Genomic DNA, 19,707 nt, shown 5'->3' with positions numbered 1-19,707 from the left:
GAAAGGGGTGTTCCCATACGATTTCGTCACTAGTATGGCAGAACTGCAGACGACCTCACTACCCCCTAGGGAAGCATTTCATAATGCTCTTAGTGGGACTGACGTGAGTGACGGGGACTATGCTCACGCTAGATCTGCATGGAATGTTTTCCGCTGTAAGACTTTGAACGATTACGCGTTGCAGTATTTGAAGGTGGATACGTGTTTGTTGGCTGACGTGTTCGAGAATTTCCGTTCAGTTTGTTGCCAGTCCTATGGCTTAGATCCGGCGCACTACATTACGGCCCCATCACTTGCGTGGGACGGTTTGTTGAGCAAGTCTGAGGTGTGTCTGGAATTAGTCACCGATCCAGATATCTATCTTTTCTTGGAGAATGCTGTTCGGGGTGGGATCACCAACGTTAGTCGGCGCTATGCGAAGGCTAACAATGTTTACATGAGCGATTATGACTCCAGCCTGCCATCTTCCTACATCTGTTATTTCGATGTAAATTCTCTCTATGGTCATACGATGCTTGGTAAGCTTCCGGTGGGCAACTTCCAGTGGGTGCAGGAACTCGAATATGCAAACTGGAACTTTAGCACCATGGACACCGATGGTGACTGCTCATGTTTTATAGAGGTGGATCTATCCTTTCCGCGTGAATGTCATGACCGGCTATCAGACCTGCCGCTTGCACCCGTGAATGGCGTACCGGTGAACGGCAATATGTCAAAGCTCTTATTGACACTTGAACCGCGAAAGAACTATGTTTTACATGCAAAAACACTGCAGCACTACCTTACGTACGGGGCCGTTCTTGAAAATGTTCATCGTGTTTTGCGCTTTGAACAAAAATCCTGGATGGCGTCGTACGTACGGTATAATCTGAATTGCCGTGCTCAGGCAGCGAACCCCTTTGAGAAATCCTTCTATAAATTAATGAATAATTCCGTTTTTGGCAAATCTTTGCAGTCGCCGCGTAGGGAGCGTGACATACGTGTGGTTTCGCGGTACGATACCATATATGGTGCGGCAGAGTTGATAGGTCGTCCGTCATTTAAGGCAAGGCGGATCGTCGATGAGAATCTGGTCCTCATTGAGTTAGCCAAAGGTTCGGTAACCTTCAACAAACCCCTTTACACTGGTGTGGCCATCTTAGATTTATCCAAATTGCATCTCTATGATTTCCACTATAACTATATGCAGGTTAAGTTTCCCTTTCCATCTCTGCACCTGCTTTACTCAGATACCGATTCTCTTCTGTACCACATCGAGTGTCGCGATGTGTATTCTTCGATTCTCCCCGATTTGGCTTCTCGATTCGACACTTCGAATTATGCTCCAGATAATGCTCAAAGGTTTCCATCAGTCAACCACGGCATGACTGGTGTCATGAAGGATGAAGCCGCTGGACGCATCATTACTGAGTATGTTGGTCTTCGCCCCAAACTTTATGCATACAAGATGGACGATGGTGCTTTTACGCTTAAATCCAAGGGTGTGAAGGCCAGTGTACTCAGCTCGCTACTTTTTGAGCAATATCTGGATTGCTTGCAAACAAATTCACGGGTTTGGGGGACTCAATATCATTTTCGTTCACGAAATCATATTGTTTGTACTGAACGCGTGACTAAGGTGGCGTTGTCATCAGGTGACGACAAGCGGAGCATTTCCGATGATGGAATTAGCACGCTTCCATGGGGACATTACCGTCTAGATCCCTGAACCTGAGTTCCCCACATAATAAGAGATTCTAACTTTTTTTTTTTTTATAATTTTCCAGTTTATTTTTTTTTGTACTATCCTCATACCTTGGTACGCTCAATAAGCATTGCTGCTCCGAGTCGAGTTGTAGGAAAACAACAGCACTCCAAACTCCTCCTCCGCTCGGAGTGGTCAACTGGGTAGATGGCAACCAACTTCGATTCATTGCCTCCCCCTTCAGCCATAAAACATTAAGAATGTTGGACAGAACTCATGCACTACTGTACTGCGCATGTGGAGATAAAACCATCGGTATGTTTAACATGTAGAGATTGCACTCATCTTATTTACACGGTTCAGATAGTGAATCTGATAGTTTTCTTTAAATGCTAGTCTGTTTAATAATTTAAAGTAAATTTGAGTCTATCCTGATTTTAAATGCTAATGTGGTTAAACTTTGTTGCATGTCATCTTTCCGTCAAGACCAGGTCAACTATAGTCTTCATTCTGTCTCTGACAATTCCATAATGAACATGGCTGCTTTTGAGGAAATGCGCGATTGCATTGAATATGCGCTTCATGCTTGCATCGGCATGAATATAGATGCGATAGTACACCATCTAGAGGTCTCCGCGATCAATTTGTTCGCTGCATTTCCAGAGGAATACGAGTTTCTAACATACCTTTACAACGGTATTATAGCATGCTTTGAAGCTGTAATGGAGGCTCAAGAGCAAGTGGAGCCAGATGATGGAGTGGACAGCGGCTTCGGAGAGAGTGACAGTGAAGCATAATGCTTGCGCCCTTGTTAAACATGGAAAATAGGCCTCTCGGGGAAACTCGCCATGTATAAAAAAAAGGAGTTAACGCATCTAATGCTGTACCTCCTGAGACATAGTCTCTAAGGTGATGTGGAAAGCAGCATACCACTATAAATTCAAACACAAGTTTTTATTTATTTATTTTTTTTCAGCTTACACTCCAGAGAATCTTCCGCCACGTCGAGATGAAGAGAATGAGACTACACATCATAGTTATAAATTCACTATCACTAAATAATAATAATGAGCTTACACTATTATTAAATGCATTACAGGAAAGCTAACACTAAAGTATGCCTATAAGAAAATATTTCTTATGCCTGCTTCTGATGCATATAAAGGAACACATATCATGATTATTCAATATGGTGCACTCTGTGCATGTAAGGGAACAATCTTTTCGGTGCACTCTGTGCATGTATTGGAACGAGTCCTTGGGTGTATCATGTGCTTCCAAGATGGTGGGGCTGTTGAATCCAATATGGCGGAGAATTGTTTAAAGGTTGTAATATTTTTTTAAATTTAAATATCGCGCCCTCTGGTAGCAACACTTGTTACTAAATATATCGATTAGCATTCGACCTATCGAATGGTGCTGCGCCCTGGCAGCTGAAATATGAAATATAAGTAAATATATCGATTAGCATTCGATCTATCGAATGGTGCTGTGCCCTGGCAGCTGAAATATGAAATAAAAGTAAATATATCTATTAGCATTCGACCTATCGAATGGTGCTGCGTCCTGGCAGCAGAAATATGAAATAAAAGTAAATATATCGATTAGCATTCGATCTATCGAATGGTGCTGTGCCCTGGCATCTGAAATATGAATTAAGATGGCGACGGTGGCACACTCTGGTAGCCAACTTGAGAATCAAGATGGCGGCGCCTCTGGCAACTCATTTTTGAATTTGCCGCGCGATACTAGCGACATCTACCAGCCAACTTGAGAACCAAGATGGCGGTGCCTCTGACAACTAATTTTTGAATTTGGCGCGCGATACTAGCGACATCTACCAGCCAACTTGAGAACCAAGATGGCGGCGCCTCTGGCAACTAATTTTTGAATTTGGCGCCATCTGGTAGTCTGTGCTGGAATTAAAGATGGCGGCTGTATAATAATTTTAATTTCAAATGTGGCGCCTTAGGTATGCATTAAGGAAGGCAAAAACACCCTCCCCCATTTATCATAAACTTGCCGTCAGTACGTAGCATATATAGATTATTTATTCCACCATATTCCAATTGGTCTCGTGGTCTAGTGGTCAAGGCATCCACCTCGTAACCACGACATCCTGGACGTTTTCACGTCCCATGGATCGAATCCCAGCCTCGGCACTGAAAATATTTTAGTTAAAATAAAATAATACCTGCTGCTACCTGGTGGCGACCAACAGAACTATATGACGTCACACAAGATGGCGGCCTCCAGCAGCCGAAACAAGATGGCGACCAGGAAAAATCAAGATGGCGGCCTCCAGCAGACGAAACAAGATGGCGGCCAGAAGAAATCAAGATGGCGGCCTCCAGCAGACGAAACAAGATGGCGGCCAGAAGAAATCAAGATGGCGGCCTCCAGCAGACGACACAGAATCATGACGTCACGATTCGAAGTTGGTGGAAATTTCTAGAAATACAAAATGGCGGATTTGCGGATTTGCGAATTTGAGATTTGCGGATTTGCGAATTTGAGATTTGCGAATTTGAGATTTGCGGATTTGCGGATTAGCGGATTAGCCACTGGATTAGCGCATAAAAAACTGGATTTGCACATAAAAAACCATAAAAAATGCGTAAAAAACCATAAAAAATGGGATAATCCCCGGATTACCCCGCTCCCCCCTCGCCTATGTTCCAGAGTCAGCACGCTCTCCCTACTTTCTTTCTTAGGCAAAAGACTTTTGAGGTTTTTCGAAATCCTAATTTTTGAACTTTTGTGGGGGAAAAAAAAGAGACATTTTTCGTCAAAACGGGAATTTTTGAGTCATTTTGAGTCATTTTTGAGGAATTTTAAGGAATTTTGAGAAGTTGCAAAAAGCCTAAACACCATAGTTACAATCATACTAAACATCAAAAGACTAATAAAAAGGTGGTCGGAGAACCATTTTTCTGTGCTACCTAACCCACCTACATTTCAGAGCCGCTTTCTCCATTGCCACTCCACTCCAGCATGACCACCGAGGTTTTTTTTTTACAAAAAAACTTATCAATTCAGGGAAACACATAAATGACAAACACAAGAATTCCAAAAATAAAAATAAATCCTTTTAAGAAACCAATATTAAAAATCAGGTACCAAGCGGATTGACCCAAATAAGCTTTTGGTCACCAGCACTCAGTGCAAAACTTGTATTTGTCCCATAATCCTAGGAAAACGAATGTGTCACATTATTTTTCCTGAAAATTCCCACTGTTCTGCCTTATGCAAAACACTGATTGGCACACATGGATACCACATTTAACTGATACTGGTTGAGTTTGTAGTTTTACTTCAGGGACTCTTTTTTAAAACTTAACTTGTTTCACAGCCACAGACAGCCTTTGAATACCAACACTGCTGCAATATTCAAGGTCAAAATTGATTTACTCTCGTGGAAGTTTCCATTTTTGATGTGTTATGATTAGCGACTGATTTGTTTTTTGGCTCAGATTTCATTGCTAAAACCAGCTTAGCAATTGATCTTTAAGCAGAAAATTTTTAATTTAATAAATAAGTCAAGATTCTATTTGCAGCTCTTCAGTATAAAATTCAAAGTAAACTTCCCACACAGCACACATATATCTAAAATATATCTAACGAATATTTCAATGGAATATTTTGAACATCCACTGGATATCCATAATATCTATTAAATATCAAATGGATATCCATTTCATCTCCAAATGTCCGCCTAATATCCAAAATATGGATATCTATAAGCAATATTTTATACATGTCTAATGGATATTTGGCTTGATGTCAATGTGCAAGGAAAATGTATATGTAATATCCAGAATATATCTAAATTTAATAACAAATATTTATATTTATAACACGCGCAAACACTTTATGCAAGCAAAACACAATCACACAAGAGCAAACATGAAACAGGAAGTAATGACAAACGAGCATTCGCAGAAAACTAATATGGCGCGTTGGCCTATGGGCTAGATTCGTAGGAAATGTGTAATTTGTTGAAATTAATTAAAATAACAGAAAGTTACAAAATATAGTAATATTATGCAGCTCCAATAAAAATGTTAAAAACTAAAACAAAAATACACAAAAAATTTATATATCCATAGATATCATATATATCAGACATCCCCGTTATTTGGTTATATGGATATCTTTTTACGATGTCCAGTATATATCCATTGGATTATAAAAACTGACATGGATACGTTCTGGATACCTTGGATATCTGCTGGATGTATTTCAGACAATCCGTGCTGTGTGGGTTAGCATGCTACAAACCATTTCTAACCAGTGCTTGGACTATCTGAACCAAGAGAAAAATTAGCTGTTAGAAATTTATGCAGTCAATTTTCCAACGTTTTAACAAAAAAAAATTGGTTGTCTGTAAAGTCGGTTTACGGACGATAGTTTAACGTGGCAGCGTCATAACAAAACATTAATGAAATTATTAATCCAGAAGAAAAGGAAATATCATATTCGGCCTGAGACTGAGCCGTAATAGGTTTTTGCAACCAAACCATTTAGGCATTAAAAATGTTATATTCTTTGAGGAAGGATTTTTTTTAAATTTTTCTATCTTTTGTATGATAAAATCTACCTCTGCATACATTTATGAATAAAATTGAATCATTTTTATTGTATTATCTCTATTTTGTATGGATACAAAGGAGTGAAATGAAATCTACAATTTAATTAATAAATTTACTTTTATTTGCATTAATTAATTCAAATATATTTATTACTTTTGAAATGTTACGTGCGCCGTATTTAAATTTACAAGTACAAAAAAATATTCACAGCTGCCGGGAATCGAACCGAAAATATTTTGGATCGGAAGTTAGCCATTCTAACCTCACGGCCATGAGGCCATATTGAGAAATTTGTTTCAGATGGTATAAATTAAGACTATTCCACGCACGATATTTGTTTGAATTTCTTTTAACTAGCATATTCTCTGTTGGACTCGAAATATTTACACGCTCGTGGGCTCATAACTATAATACGGTGTGTGATTTAGTTGATCAAATAATTACCAATGTCAAACTAAAGCGTGAAAAGTATCACACCAGCATTAAATATTTAGTTACACAGCTAAAACAATACTCATACAAAACTGTTTAAATATACTGATTTACACTAGTAATTAAAATAATACGTACTTGTAAGAACGCCATTTCCTTGCGAATATACTCCCGTGGCGCGGTGCACAACAATAACCTCGGTTTGCCGCCACGTGCCGGCCGAGTTCTCTGTACCGTCCTAAACATACCAGAGAGATGCCACGCATGTGTAAGTGGGACAAACGATTGATTGATTGGATTTCGGCGCCCGGCTTCCGAGGAGAGAGGACGTCCTGACGAGCAGCTCTGCGAGACCTTCAAGCCACAGCGTGGAGTGAAGAGTCGAAGAGAGCTACAAGCTGTGCTTGCACTTTTTAGTGCCACACAGCCCGCAGAAGGTTACCTGTGCGCATCTATGCGCACAGGGGTAACAGTTGTGCTGTCGACTCAGACTTAACAGCAACCAGCAGCACTGCTTACACCCAGGGTGCAGCACCCTTTGGCCTAGCCGCGACCCTGGCTAACTAAGTCCCAGGGAAGCGGTCAGTGGGTGAAGTAAGTGCAGTTAGGCTGTCTCTGACACTGACACTGACTGACGACATGGAGGCAACACCATCAGCGGCCGTAACGAGAGACACTGGCGAAGGTGAGTGGCAGACAGTGCCGGACAAGCGCCTCAAGAGGCACCACGAGGCAATGGACGGCCAGGACGAGGGCCCTCCGCCCCCTGCGCCCGCGGCAGCGACCACCCAGCCCGCACAGGCAGCGACCAAACCTGGCAAAAGCCAAATAAAACCGCTGTACACGATTGTGGACGCCACCCACAACTACCCGGCAATCTACCGCGCCTTGAAGGGGTCCCTTCAGGACAAGTTCACGGTGTACAACCGTGGCCGCGACCAGCTCCAGATCCAGACCGCGAGCGTGCCCGAGTACCAAACCGCGATTAGGGCCCTTAAGGCCATCGGTGCCCAGTTCTCCGTCCTGCTGCAAAAGGACGAGATACCGGGGAGTCCACAGGGAGACCCCAACAGAATTCGTGACCGAAACTTTCCAGGACATGCGGCTGCCAGTGCAGTCGTTCTGGTTCCTGGAAAACAGGCATACGCGACAGAAGTGTGACAAGCTTGTCGTCAAAGTCCCTCAGACTTGCGACAGCGAAAAAATTCTCGCAATAAGGAAATTCTCGGGTATGAGTATACGCGTGGAGAGCTACCGCCATCCGGAAGGACCGAGTCAGTGTAGCAACTGCCAACGGTTCACACACGTGGGCAGGGGCTGCAACTCCAAGCCAGTCTGCCGCTGGTGCAGCGGCCCGCACCGCGCTCCCGACTGCCCGCACGGGGGCCATCGGGAATATGTTCGCTGCGCAAACTGCAAAGGGCAGCATGCAGCAAACTACCGGGGCTGCCCGGTGTACAAGGCTGAGTCGCGCCGCCACCTCCCACCGCAAACACGACGCGAGCGAGAGCGACAGTCGAAGTTCGACATGCGCGAAAATCGGCGTGCTGCAGCAGCGCCGCAAACACCGCCCCAGCCACAAGGCCCCTCAGGCCAGCGACCAGACAACCCGCGACAGCAACCCGGGCCCACCGGAACCACCCAGGCACCGCCCCTGGGGCCCCCCAGCGCCCCCTCACCTGGGGCAATACTTCCCGCAAACAGCGCAAAATAGGTTTGCGCCCCTCGCGCAGGAGCCGACCTACCGCGAAACCGAATGGCCAGTCTATGCGAATGACTACCGGCCTCGCCGACAACACCATGGCCAGCCCGTGCCACACTTCAAGAAGCACCCGAGCGGCCACAAAAATGGCAAGGGTGCCTCACGTCAGCCGCGCAACACACCTGCGCCTCCCGCACCGCAGACACCGGCCAAAACGCGCAACGAGCCGCAGAAGGCCCCTCCTGCTCAGCCGCAGCAGGCCTCACCTGCACCTGCCGACACAATGGCAGTCGACGCCACCCCTGGGACGTCAATGGCACCCCAGCCCACCCCCGCGCCCACACCAAAACAACCAGTGCTGGAGGACTTCCTGCAGGTCTTGGAGAAATCTGAGACCTTCAAGTCAGACCCCAACCTGGCAGCGACCATCATGCCAATGTGCCAACTCATGGCCATATGGTGCAATCCGCAAACGGAGCTGCCAGATAAAATACAGGCCACAATGGGCTTCGTAAAGCTCGTGACTGCTCGCCTCAATGGCAGCAAATAATTCCGGACCGACTTAAACGCAATCGGCCGGAAATAATAATAATAGTCTATACAAAATCCTCTTCTGGAATGCACGTGGAATTATAAATAAAATATCAGAATTTATTCATCACCTGAATAACTTTAAAATTGATATCGCGGCAATCAATGAAACATTTTTGCAACAGGCAGACCGACTTACTATATTAAATTATGTCATCTATAGGCACGATCGGGATAACGGCGCCAGACACGGAGGCGTAGCTCTAGCTGTGCACAGGCGCATTAAACATACAGAATGCCAGCTCCCACAGTTCCCTAACTTAGAAGCTGTAGGCATTAACCTGGTCATTAATAGACAAAAAGTCAAAATAATATCCATATATGCTAAACCAGGCCGATCACTTACCGTGGCAGACCTGGAGGCTTTATACAATATAGGTCCATGTTTCCTGGCTATCGGGGACATAAATGCTAAGCATATAGAGTGGAACTTCAGGCGCACTACAGCGAACGGTAGACTGCTCTATACGCATCAACTCACCAGAAATTACCATGTGCATGCTCCCTCAGAGCCTACCCATGACACAGGCCGAATAAATTCTTTTCCTGACATACTGGACATAGTTATTAATAAGCGTTTTAATACAGGTTTCGAGCTGGAAGTGGTACATGAAATGTCCTCAGACCACTTCCCAGTTCACATTCTATTTGATAATGCGAACACAGAAACCAACACGCCCCGAAAAACTAAAGACTATCTCCGCGCCGATTGGAGGGGCTTTCAAAATCATTTAATACACGCCTTGCCTGACGCGACAGAGCTTAATATCACAACAGGCAATGAATTGGAGGCAGCGATAGCTGACCTCACAACAAAAATACAGGACGGGATAACCGCGTGCATACCAAAAAAGGAGATTAGGTTAGAGCATGACGAGCTGCCAGCATACATCTCGCAATTAATAGCACAAAAAAGCCGCCTACGTAGACGGTACACGAGACACAGACAGGTCGAAACCAAGCGCCGAATAAACGAATTACAGACGGTAATATCGGAAGAAATAGACCTCTGGCGCGCCCGCACATGGGAACACAAAATTTCTAAACTTAAAATCCAGGACAATAGCGCCTGGACTATGACGAAATTCATACTTAATAAGTCACAGAAAATTCCTCCTCTACAAACTGACACGGGAATAGCTTTCAAACCCGCGGACAAGGCAGAAGCCTTTGTAAAAACACTGGAAACTGCAATCCAGCCGCACAACCAGCCTTGCGATAGGCAATTCACTGCCCACATATACAGGGAACTACGCACTAAACTACAACAACCAGTGCTAGTGGAACCGACACTCACCTTCGCACAAGAAATTAAACGGGTCATTAAGCGAATGAAACCCAGAAAAGCCCCCGGAAACGATAGCATCCAAGCTATTGTTTTAAAACAACTCCCAGACGAAACGTTGGAATACTTAGCTGCGTGTATTAATGCAATATTAGTATTACAGCACTTCCCTACGCAATGGAAAGAGGCAAATGTCATTGTCTTTCACAAACCAGAGAAAGACAAATCCCTCCCGCAAAACTACAGACCAATAAGTCTCTTAAGTACGTTGTCAAAAGTAGCCGAACGTATTATATTACATAGGTTAAATATACACATACGTGAACATAACATCCTGCCCAACGAGCAGTTTGGTTTTCGCGCAGCGCACTCTACAATACAGCCACTAGTCCGCCTCACAGAGGAAATCACTAGCGCATACAATGTCGAGGATTATGTAATTGCTACATTCCTAGATGTTGAAAAAGCATTTGACAGAGTCTTTCACGCAGGTTTAATACACAAACTGTACGAAACAGGTTTCCCTGACTGTTGCGTAAAATTAATAGCATCATACCTGGCCAATAGAACATTTAGAGTCACTGCGGAAGGCACTAAATCTACTCTCAAACACATACATGCCGGCGTACCACAAGGCAGCATTTTAGGGCCAGTATTATTTAATGTGTATGTAAGCGACGTACCCAAACCAGAACACCGACTCGTGAAACTAGGCTGCTATGCAGACGACACGGTTCTGTATAGCAGATCACATAATCTGCACCTAGCTACGACTAGACTGCAAACCGCGCTAGATGCAATGCAACAGTGGTGCACAAAATGGCGCACTTAAATTAACACCACTAAGTCAGAGGTAGTAATATTTACACGCAAAATCCTACCGCAACCGAACAACAGGCCACAGCTAACCTTATTTGGCGAAAATATACCGCACAAGGACGCAGCTAAATACTTAGGAGTCATCATGGACCGCAAACTACTATGGCGAAACCATATAGACACCAAGCGCGGCCAAGCATATGGGAGAATGAGCTCACTCTACCCAGTAATGAGTAGGCGCCTGGGAGGCACCATGTACAATGGCCTGGCCCTGTATACTGCCCTCATCAGACCTCTAATTACTTATGCAGCCCCCGTGTGGGCCACAGCAGCCAAAATACATTTACTAAAACTGCAGCGAATACAAAATAGATGCATTCGTATCGCCACAGACGCCCCCAGATACTGCCCAGTAGAGGCACTCCATAGGGAAACGGACATGGAGACACTACATGATTTCTACATTCGAACTACACAAACATTTTACGATAAATGTGCGACAAACCATAACCCACTTGTTTCATCCCTCGGACAATATGACCCGGATGAAATAATTAAGTTTAAGCGACCGAAAATGGTACTCGCGCACCGACCACCGTAGTGTCCTGTCATTGGCCGGACCCTGCGGCCAATCACAGCGCGTCTACGCGGCCACCCGGCCACGCTCGACGCAGCTTTCAATTTTTTTTTATTTTCCTAGCCTAAGTTAATTCTAAGTGTGTAGGGGAGGGTCCAGGTTAGGGGAGGACCTAAGTGTGTCTCAGGCCGAAGCCTATACACTCTACCATGCGGGTTTTTAACCATGCAGGACAAGAGCACGTGCATCGTGTGCGTAGTGGGGTTTACTGGCCAGCCATGGCTGCAATTGGCGCCATGACTGATGCCCCATTGGTCGCCTAGCTTAAAAGCTAGCTAATGTGACCCAGATAAAACCTGCATAGACACAGGGAAAACCCTGGGCCGGGTCATGAGGGGATCAAATAACATGCATTAAGCAAGCAGGTAACTACTGGACAAGAGAGGAAGAAGGGTCCAGGTAAGAAGAGTTGGAGGGGCTGAAAAATCAACCATGCTGGAGTTGGGTGCTTGGGCCTTGGGGCCCACATTTAAAGGTTGGGAACTCCTGGGTTATTATTAACCAGGGGCGCATGCGCCCCCAGGGGCGGGCGACTTCACTCGTCGGCCCAGCCACAGCTGCCCAGGCAGCCACAGTTAAAACAGAAGTGGGCAGACGAGCCAGTAAACAGGCTCGAACTGCTGGCTCTCGGAGCGAAAGGCAGCCTGACATTGCGCCATCTTCATCTTCCTTCTTCTAGTCAACAGCCAACGACCTTTCAAGCCAGGGTGGGGGTAAGTCGTTCAGGCGAATGAAGTATCTTGCGAGTGTGACCCTCTTGCCCCCCAAATTCCCGGGTCGGTTGAAGGTCGCGCCGCCCAGGCTACCACTGGCTCCAACAGGGCCCCAACTTGAAGGCGCCGCCATCTCTTCCTTCAGAATTCCGATGCTGTTCAGTTCCGTTGCGCGCGCGGCAGTCCACAGCTCCGCAAGTTCCAGCCCGCAGTTCGTCTACACTTCGCATCCAGGGCACATCGAGCTCCCCTGCGGTGCCTTCGCCGACGAAGCTGCTTTCCGCCGCGCGCCTAGCTACATTCAGGCTACCTATCTCCCCGACAGCCGTGATAACGACTCCACAGGCCGGCCATTGGTCCGCGGACTGCTATTGGTTATTCACAGCCACCCCAGCGAGATTGCAACTCTCGAGCTGGGCTCCCGTATCCGCCACCCGCGGGACGCGGTCGGTAGCAGTTGGCACTGCTAGGCCGCCCCCAGCACGCACACAAAACCCACACGCACTGCCAGCCTTCGGTTACCCAATAGGGCACAGGGAACTCCCAGCCAACAGCCCGCGAGAGAGATGCGCACGCCCCGAGAGACGACCACCGACCGACGCAGCTTTCCCGAAAAAACCAGACCCCGACCAAACGGTTGCGGACTGGCAAGAAAATTCTGCCCTATACTTTAACATAGCGAGGGCAGGCGTGTTTTTAAAATGCACAGTTCTCCTAGTGCACTTCACACAAGTATGCTGGCAGCTCTTAAACACATCTACAGTTAATACTACACGCACACAAAACCGTAGATAATCAAGCGTAGAAGTTGGGGCTGAAGGGCTCGCGATGAAGGAACTGGATAGTTTCGCGACCGACCGACTGCCCTTACTGGCGACAGGCGACAAGTGCTGTGTCCTTTTCCTGAGTGATTCCTGACGCGCCAACTCGTGGATACACTATTTAAATTAATTACTCGTAGCTTGAAGCGTAGATGCTGTGATAATGGGTTAAGCAATGACGGACGAACTAATTTCTCTAAGTGCCGACAGCCATTGACAGGCGACAGGCGACCTGAAGCTATAGTTTCTCCGGAGTAAGGCCCTTGTCTCAGCTCGCGGATAATTAACGTACTTAAAACATTTAATGCTCACACATGCACTACAACACATGTCATTTAGAATTAGGATACAAAATAGTATTAATTTCAGCTGGCTGGCAGCTGGGGGGAAACGACTAAGTCGCCCCAAAAAAAAAACAGTGCCCCTAAACACCACAAGCGGACTAAACCGTCCAAGCGCCCAACCCCCGCATGGTAGACTCTTTCTACTCTGACCAACTCTTCTTCCTGAACCATCCTTCTGTTCCTGTAACCAACCTGCTCGTAATTAATGCATGAAATTTTGCATCCCGCATGAAAGTGCCCAGGGTTTTCCCTCTGTCTATGGAGGTTTTACCTGGGCCCAACTTATCTAGTTATAGTCTAGTATTAAGAAGGGGAGTTAGTCATGGCGCCAATTGCAGCCATGGCTGGCCAATCCCCGAACAAGCACATGATGCATGCTCCCTTGTCTGCATGGCTTAAACCCAGCATGAATAGGCGTAAAGGCTTCGGCCTGGGACGCACCTAGAGTCTTCCCTAACCCAGACCCTCCCAAACAAAATACACTTAGTTTTAGTTAGGTTAGGAAAACAAAAAAAAAAATAATTGTGGGACATTCGTAGTGGGACATCCGTAGTGGGACAATTTTTCGTGCGTGCAGCCAGCGTTCATCGATTTATTAGACATTGTCAGGTAAAAAAACTGGGATGCGCCCACCTAATTGAATACAATATCAAATTTTTGTATCCTTTCACAGCAAAATGTCACCCTTAACAGTAGTTATGGCCAAAATGGAAATCATGCAATATCACATACAACATTTATTAGACAAAGATGTCATCGAACCATCCACCTCTTTTTTCAGTTCACCTGCCTTCTTGGGCCCTAAAGGTACAGATCAACGAGTTATGGTTGACTTTGCAAAAAATAATGAGATTTATATCGAATCAGAGCCCTTACCAGAGCTCAATTCAGCCTTCCATTGGTTCAGTAATACAAAGTATTGCAGTGTTTTCGACCTTAATTCGGCATATCATCAAATTCCACTCACTCAAACATCAAATCACAACATTGGCTTTTGTTTACTATAGAATTTATAACCAGTACAAGGTTGTACCTTTTGGGTTGGCAACTAGTGCACAGGTGCTGACTCGCTTGCTCGGCCTAGTAGTGGGAGACCTAAAATTTATGTAGGTTTTCAACTATTTACACGGTATTGCAGTTTACTCAGAAAGTTTTCTGGTGCACATTTCCCACTTTACAGAAGTAGGTACTCCGCAGACAAAAAATGTAATATTTGCAGTCCAGGAGATATCCATTTAGGTCACTGGTCACCATTGATCCCGAGCGCATCCGAGCCATTATGAACTTTAAACCCCCAAAGAATGCTAAAGATGTTACCCTCTGCATCGGCATTACTATTTTTTATTCTAAGTACATATCCAATTTTGCTGAACATACAACCACCTAAAAGCTTTGCGCAAATAAACAAGTACAGTTCCACTGGGTACCAGAACATGAAAAAGCTTTCCAATTCCTAAAACAGGCATTGCCAGTCCTCCAGTTTAACGCATGGCCGATTTCACTAAGCCTTTTATACTACTATCTAAATGCATCAAGCATAGCAGTAGGAGCAGTCTTGTCACAGGAATTCGATGGTTTCCTTCAACCCATCGCACACTAACTCACCAAGAAAGAAAGCCTCTTCAGTATATGGATTAGAATGTTTAGCAGAATTTTTTGGCGTCGATAAATTTCTGACAATTTTTGGAACATAGAAAATTTCTTCTGAAAACTGGTGACCAAGCCATTACATGGTTTTTGGCACATCTTAGGCAGTCAGGAAAACTTGGACATTGGATTGCCAAAAATTCTTCTCTCAGGTTTCATACGAGGTTCCAAAAACATAGTAGCTGAAACACTTTCTCGAATGCTCGAGAACCCCATCCGACCATTTCTTCCAGAGGTCCCTCCAAATTTGTGTCAAACGTTTCTAACCGACGCAAGCAATAGGGCACAAGCCCTTGTGGTTTCTAACTCGTTAAATCAATCCAAATAAAAACATGCCACAAATATTCTAATTACTTCAGTGTGTCTCACAGCCGTAGTCCAGAACCGGTATACTAAGCTGATAAGGGAGTGTTCACTATCAGTTAAACTAGTTCTCATAGCATAAACTCGCCATCCACGAACCTAATGAACCATGCTGGGGCCAACGAACCACACACACGAACATTTGGTTGGATGTTAAAAGCTAGCCTGGTGCCCTCCCAGAACAATAAAAGCCAATCGACCTAGTCAGCCTCACTAGGTTCACCACTGGTCTCGAACTCAAGACCGTGGGTGATGGCAAACAAATAATCGCAATTTTAAAAGTACTTGAGAAAATTAAAATTACACCATTTAATTTGCGCGATAGTGTTGCTATCTGTAGAATTTTTTGGCATAGAAAATGTATAGATGGTTGCCATACATCCACTAGAATGCATTGAAATCAGTTTCTACCCTTGTGCAAGGCACATTTTATTAAAACCATTTCTCTTTTCATTACCCAACAAGGATTGGGTTTGAACATGTTCTGGAATATAATATGTGCGTTAGTTTACATTTGTATCCCAACAAAGGTAGATCTTATTAGCTTTACCTGAATGTCTTGAAATACCACCCTTATACTATTAAGTACAATATGTATTATGATAAGAGTGGTTTATTACAACAACTCGGTCATACATTTACTACCAATTGATCTGACCTGTCCCTAGGGTCAGAGCCATGATTCGGTATTACATGTGACCATGAGTATGTATTCAGCTGACCGGAATATGGTGATGTGGAAAGTATAGTTACAATGGTGGAATGTGGTTGCACATGTGTCTCTTTTGTTACGCACATCGCATGTAGAAGGTAACCTGTTCAGATAGACCCTGCACAATTTTATACATTACAGTTTGCTATAAAATATTAGTACACTGGAGGCCATCTGGGTAAGGAATTACACTAAGGATCTCGTTGACGACTAGAAGGAGACGTCAGTAGTCACTACTCCTTAGTTCACATGCACTATCTGCAGAAGGCAATTTTCTCCCATTGACACCACACAATCATGTCTTTTACCCATTACAAATTAAAAATGTTACACAAGAGGCATTCTCGCCAGAGGTTACACTGAAAGCCATCCAGGTCAGACATCAGGCTATGTATATAGGTTAATAAGTAGTTTTCGGTTCAGTCGGTTTACGGACGATAGTTTAACGTGACAACGTCATAACAAAACATTGATGAAATGATTGATCCAGAAGAAAATGAAATATCATATTCGGCCTGAGACTGAGCCGTAATAGGTTTTCGCAACCAAACCATTTAGGCATTAAAAATATTATATTCTTTGAGGAAGAAATTTTTTAAAAATTGTTTTATCTTTTGTATGATAAATCTACCTCTGCATAATTTTATGAATAAAATTGAATCATTTTTATTGAATTATCACTATTTTGTATGGATACAAAGAAGGAGTGAAATGAAATCTACAATTTAATTGATAAATTAACTTTTATTTGCATTCATTAATTGAAATATATTTATTACTTTTTAGTGTCGCGCATACCGTATTTATTTTTACAAGTACAACAATAATGTATTGTGGTGGCTGAGATTCGATCCGTCATCCTTTGGATCGGAAGTCAGAAATGATAACAGCACGGCCACGAGGCCATATTAGAAACAATTGTTTCAGATGTTATAAAATAATAATATTCCACGCACGATATTTGTTTGAATTTCTTTTAACTAGCATATTCTCTGTTGGACTCGAAATATTTACACGCCCGTGGGCTCATAACTATAATACGGTGTGTGATTTAGTTGAGCAAATAATAACTCATGACAAATAATTACCAATATCAAACTAAAGCGTGAAAAGTATCATACCAACAATAAATATTTAGTTACACAACTAAAACAATACTCATACAACTGACATCGTACGGCCGAAGGCCACCCCAAAGCCCGACCTGCACCCGCCAGTACTCGGCTCCGCTGACGGAAAGCACCCCTAGCCATGGCCCACCTGAGTCAAGTGAGCGGACCGCAGCCCAAGGTAGAGAATAGCGAACCATTTTAATTACACATGCAACGCACCCCGCGTGCCTACAAAATTCCCCACACAATAATAAATTAATCAAAAACAAACAAAAGCCCCTAACTAATAGAGTGCGATGTAGGAGTGCCCGGGTCACTCACGTGTAGCTTTCTACTAAAACAGCTGTGAGTGCAAATTTGCGGCCTTCAGCCTAAATTCAGTAGTGAAATGTGTGACTAACGCAAACCGCCCCAAATTAGCATTATCATTCGCCACTGGAGTAGCTATCAAGAAACAGACAGTCTCCAGCTTGACTCTAATATTCAAACTTATTTAAGACAAACTTATTAAATGTCAATTCTAAAACATATATTAAGTTAATCATTAAGTTTTATTGTATGAATTTAGAGTCACTTGCTTTTTATTATTAATGTAATTTTTTACGAATAACGGAACTTTGGAAACTCTGGCGTGACAGGGAGCTCACCCCTCCCCTCACACCAGGGCCAGACGCCAGTACAGCGCGACTCGCGGACCGGGACGGACGCACGTCCCACGGGGAGCCAGCATTTCTTTGTTTCACCGAACGTCCATCTAATAATTATTCTCACAACCAAAAACTTTTTTTAAATACTCCCCGAGTGCGCCCGGTCCTTTTCCGGTGTAGGGCCTAACCCAGCCGCGTCAATTTAACACGCCCCACACAAAGCATTACGTGGGGCCGTGCAGTATACGGAACGGGCCGTCTCCCGCCACCCCAGAACTTTAGTTAATCGCCCAGTGCACAGGCTACATCCAAGCTTAAACGTGTTTTTAATTTAGTAGCGAGCCGCGGTCCACACAGGTGGGCCCACGCGTCGCAATTTACCGATTACGAGGTTAGCCGACGCTAATCGAATGCTCTCCCTCAACTGCGACTGGCGTGAAGGCTTAATAAGTAAACACACGTAGAGGCACGCAGGTGTCCCTCTCAGATAATGTGTGGAGTGTAGTCGTGTACGTAAGAGCACCACAGGGTGCCATTTTGTCAAGTGTAATTGTAATAATAGTGTAATCAAAACTTCTACGTGTTCCGACGCCTCACTGGCAGTCATGTACCGCCGAGTAGACCTCGTGCCCAATGTAATGAACCAGTGTAAATCGTGAACAATAAAACGTCCACCCCGCACCTCCCGTGCGCGACGTGCGACCCGTAGAACAACCAGAACAGTGTATGTAAATTAACCTAAACAACCCAACCTAATCAGGAAACAAATTCCATCACCGCCGACGGTTTTAGCGGGCCACGCTGGGGCAACGAACCCACGACCATCACACGGTTAGACACCGAGCTAGCCTGGCACCCTCCCGGAACAGAAATCTCTAAGAAAGCCAGCCACCCCGCTAGGACCTGCGCCCGACCTCGAACACGCGACCGCGGCGGACGGCACGACACTGTTTAAATATACTGATTTACACTAGTAATTAAAATAATAAGTACTTGTAAGAAAGCCATTTCCTTGCGAATATACTCCCGTGGCGCGGTGCACAACAATAACCTCGAACCCCGCTATGTTGTTGTCTGCCCGAAGCCGTGTGTGGCCACATGCGCAGGCGTGATCCAACCGGCGCGACAGGCCTATCCCTGCAGCATGGCGGGGTGAAACCTGAGGAATACGCCGCCACGTGCCGGCCGAGTTCTCTGTACCGTCCGCAACATACCAGAGAGATGCCACACATGCGTAAACAGGACACATCCGTAGTGGGACATCCGTAGTGGGACATCCGTAGTGGGACAATTTTTTGTGCGTGCAGCCAGCGTTCATCGATTTATTAGATGTTGTCACGTCAAAAAAATATATTGATTGATCTTTACTGGGAGCGACTTCCACTAGAGAGTGGTTTCAGCAGGAGACATGTAACTTCCGATTAGAACAAGGCCATTTTAATGAAAATAATATTCATGTTCTACAGTGTGGTAAATGATATTTAAATACTATACAACAATTAGTATTTTGTTATTATTTCATGTAAATGATACAAATACTGTCTTGTCGATTGTGACATGGTAATAGATAACTCAATTGTGTCATTCGTTCGTTGCACTGCACTGT

At 44.6% G+C, this 19,707-nt stretch overlaps 1 protein-coding gene across 1 annotated transcript; it reads left to right on the top strand.

The window, feature by feature from the left end:
- Window positions 1-7,347: 7,347 nt before the first annotated feature.
- LOC134541369 (proteoglycan 4-like) lies at window positions 7,348-8,960 on the top strand. The gene is made up of 2 exons (XM_063384792.1): window positions 7,348-7,786; window positions 8,023-8,960. Exons 1-2 carry the CDS (start codon window positions 7,348-7,350, stop codon window positions 8,958-8,960), a joined length of 1,377 nt encoding a protein of 458 aa, XP_063240862.1.
- The last annotated feature ends 10,747 nt before the right edge of the window (window positions 8,961-19,707 follow it).

This window comes from Bacillus rossius, chromosome 18, assembly GCF_032445375.1.
Source record: "Bacillus rossius redtenbacheri isolate Brsri chromosome 18, Brsri_v3, whole genome shotgun sequence".
Taxonomy (NCBI): Eukaryota; Metazoa; Arthropoda; class Insecta; order Phasmatodea; family Bacillidae; genus Bacillus; species Bacillus rossius.
The sequence above is the reverse complement of the archived record's forward strand: the minus strand, read 5'-3'. Positions and strand labels throughout refer to the sequence as shown.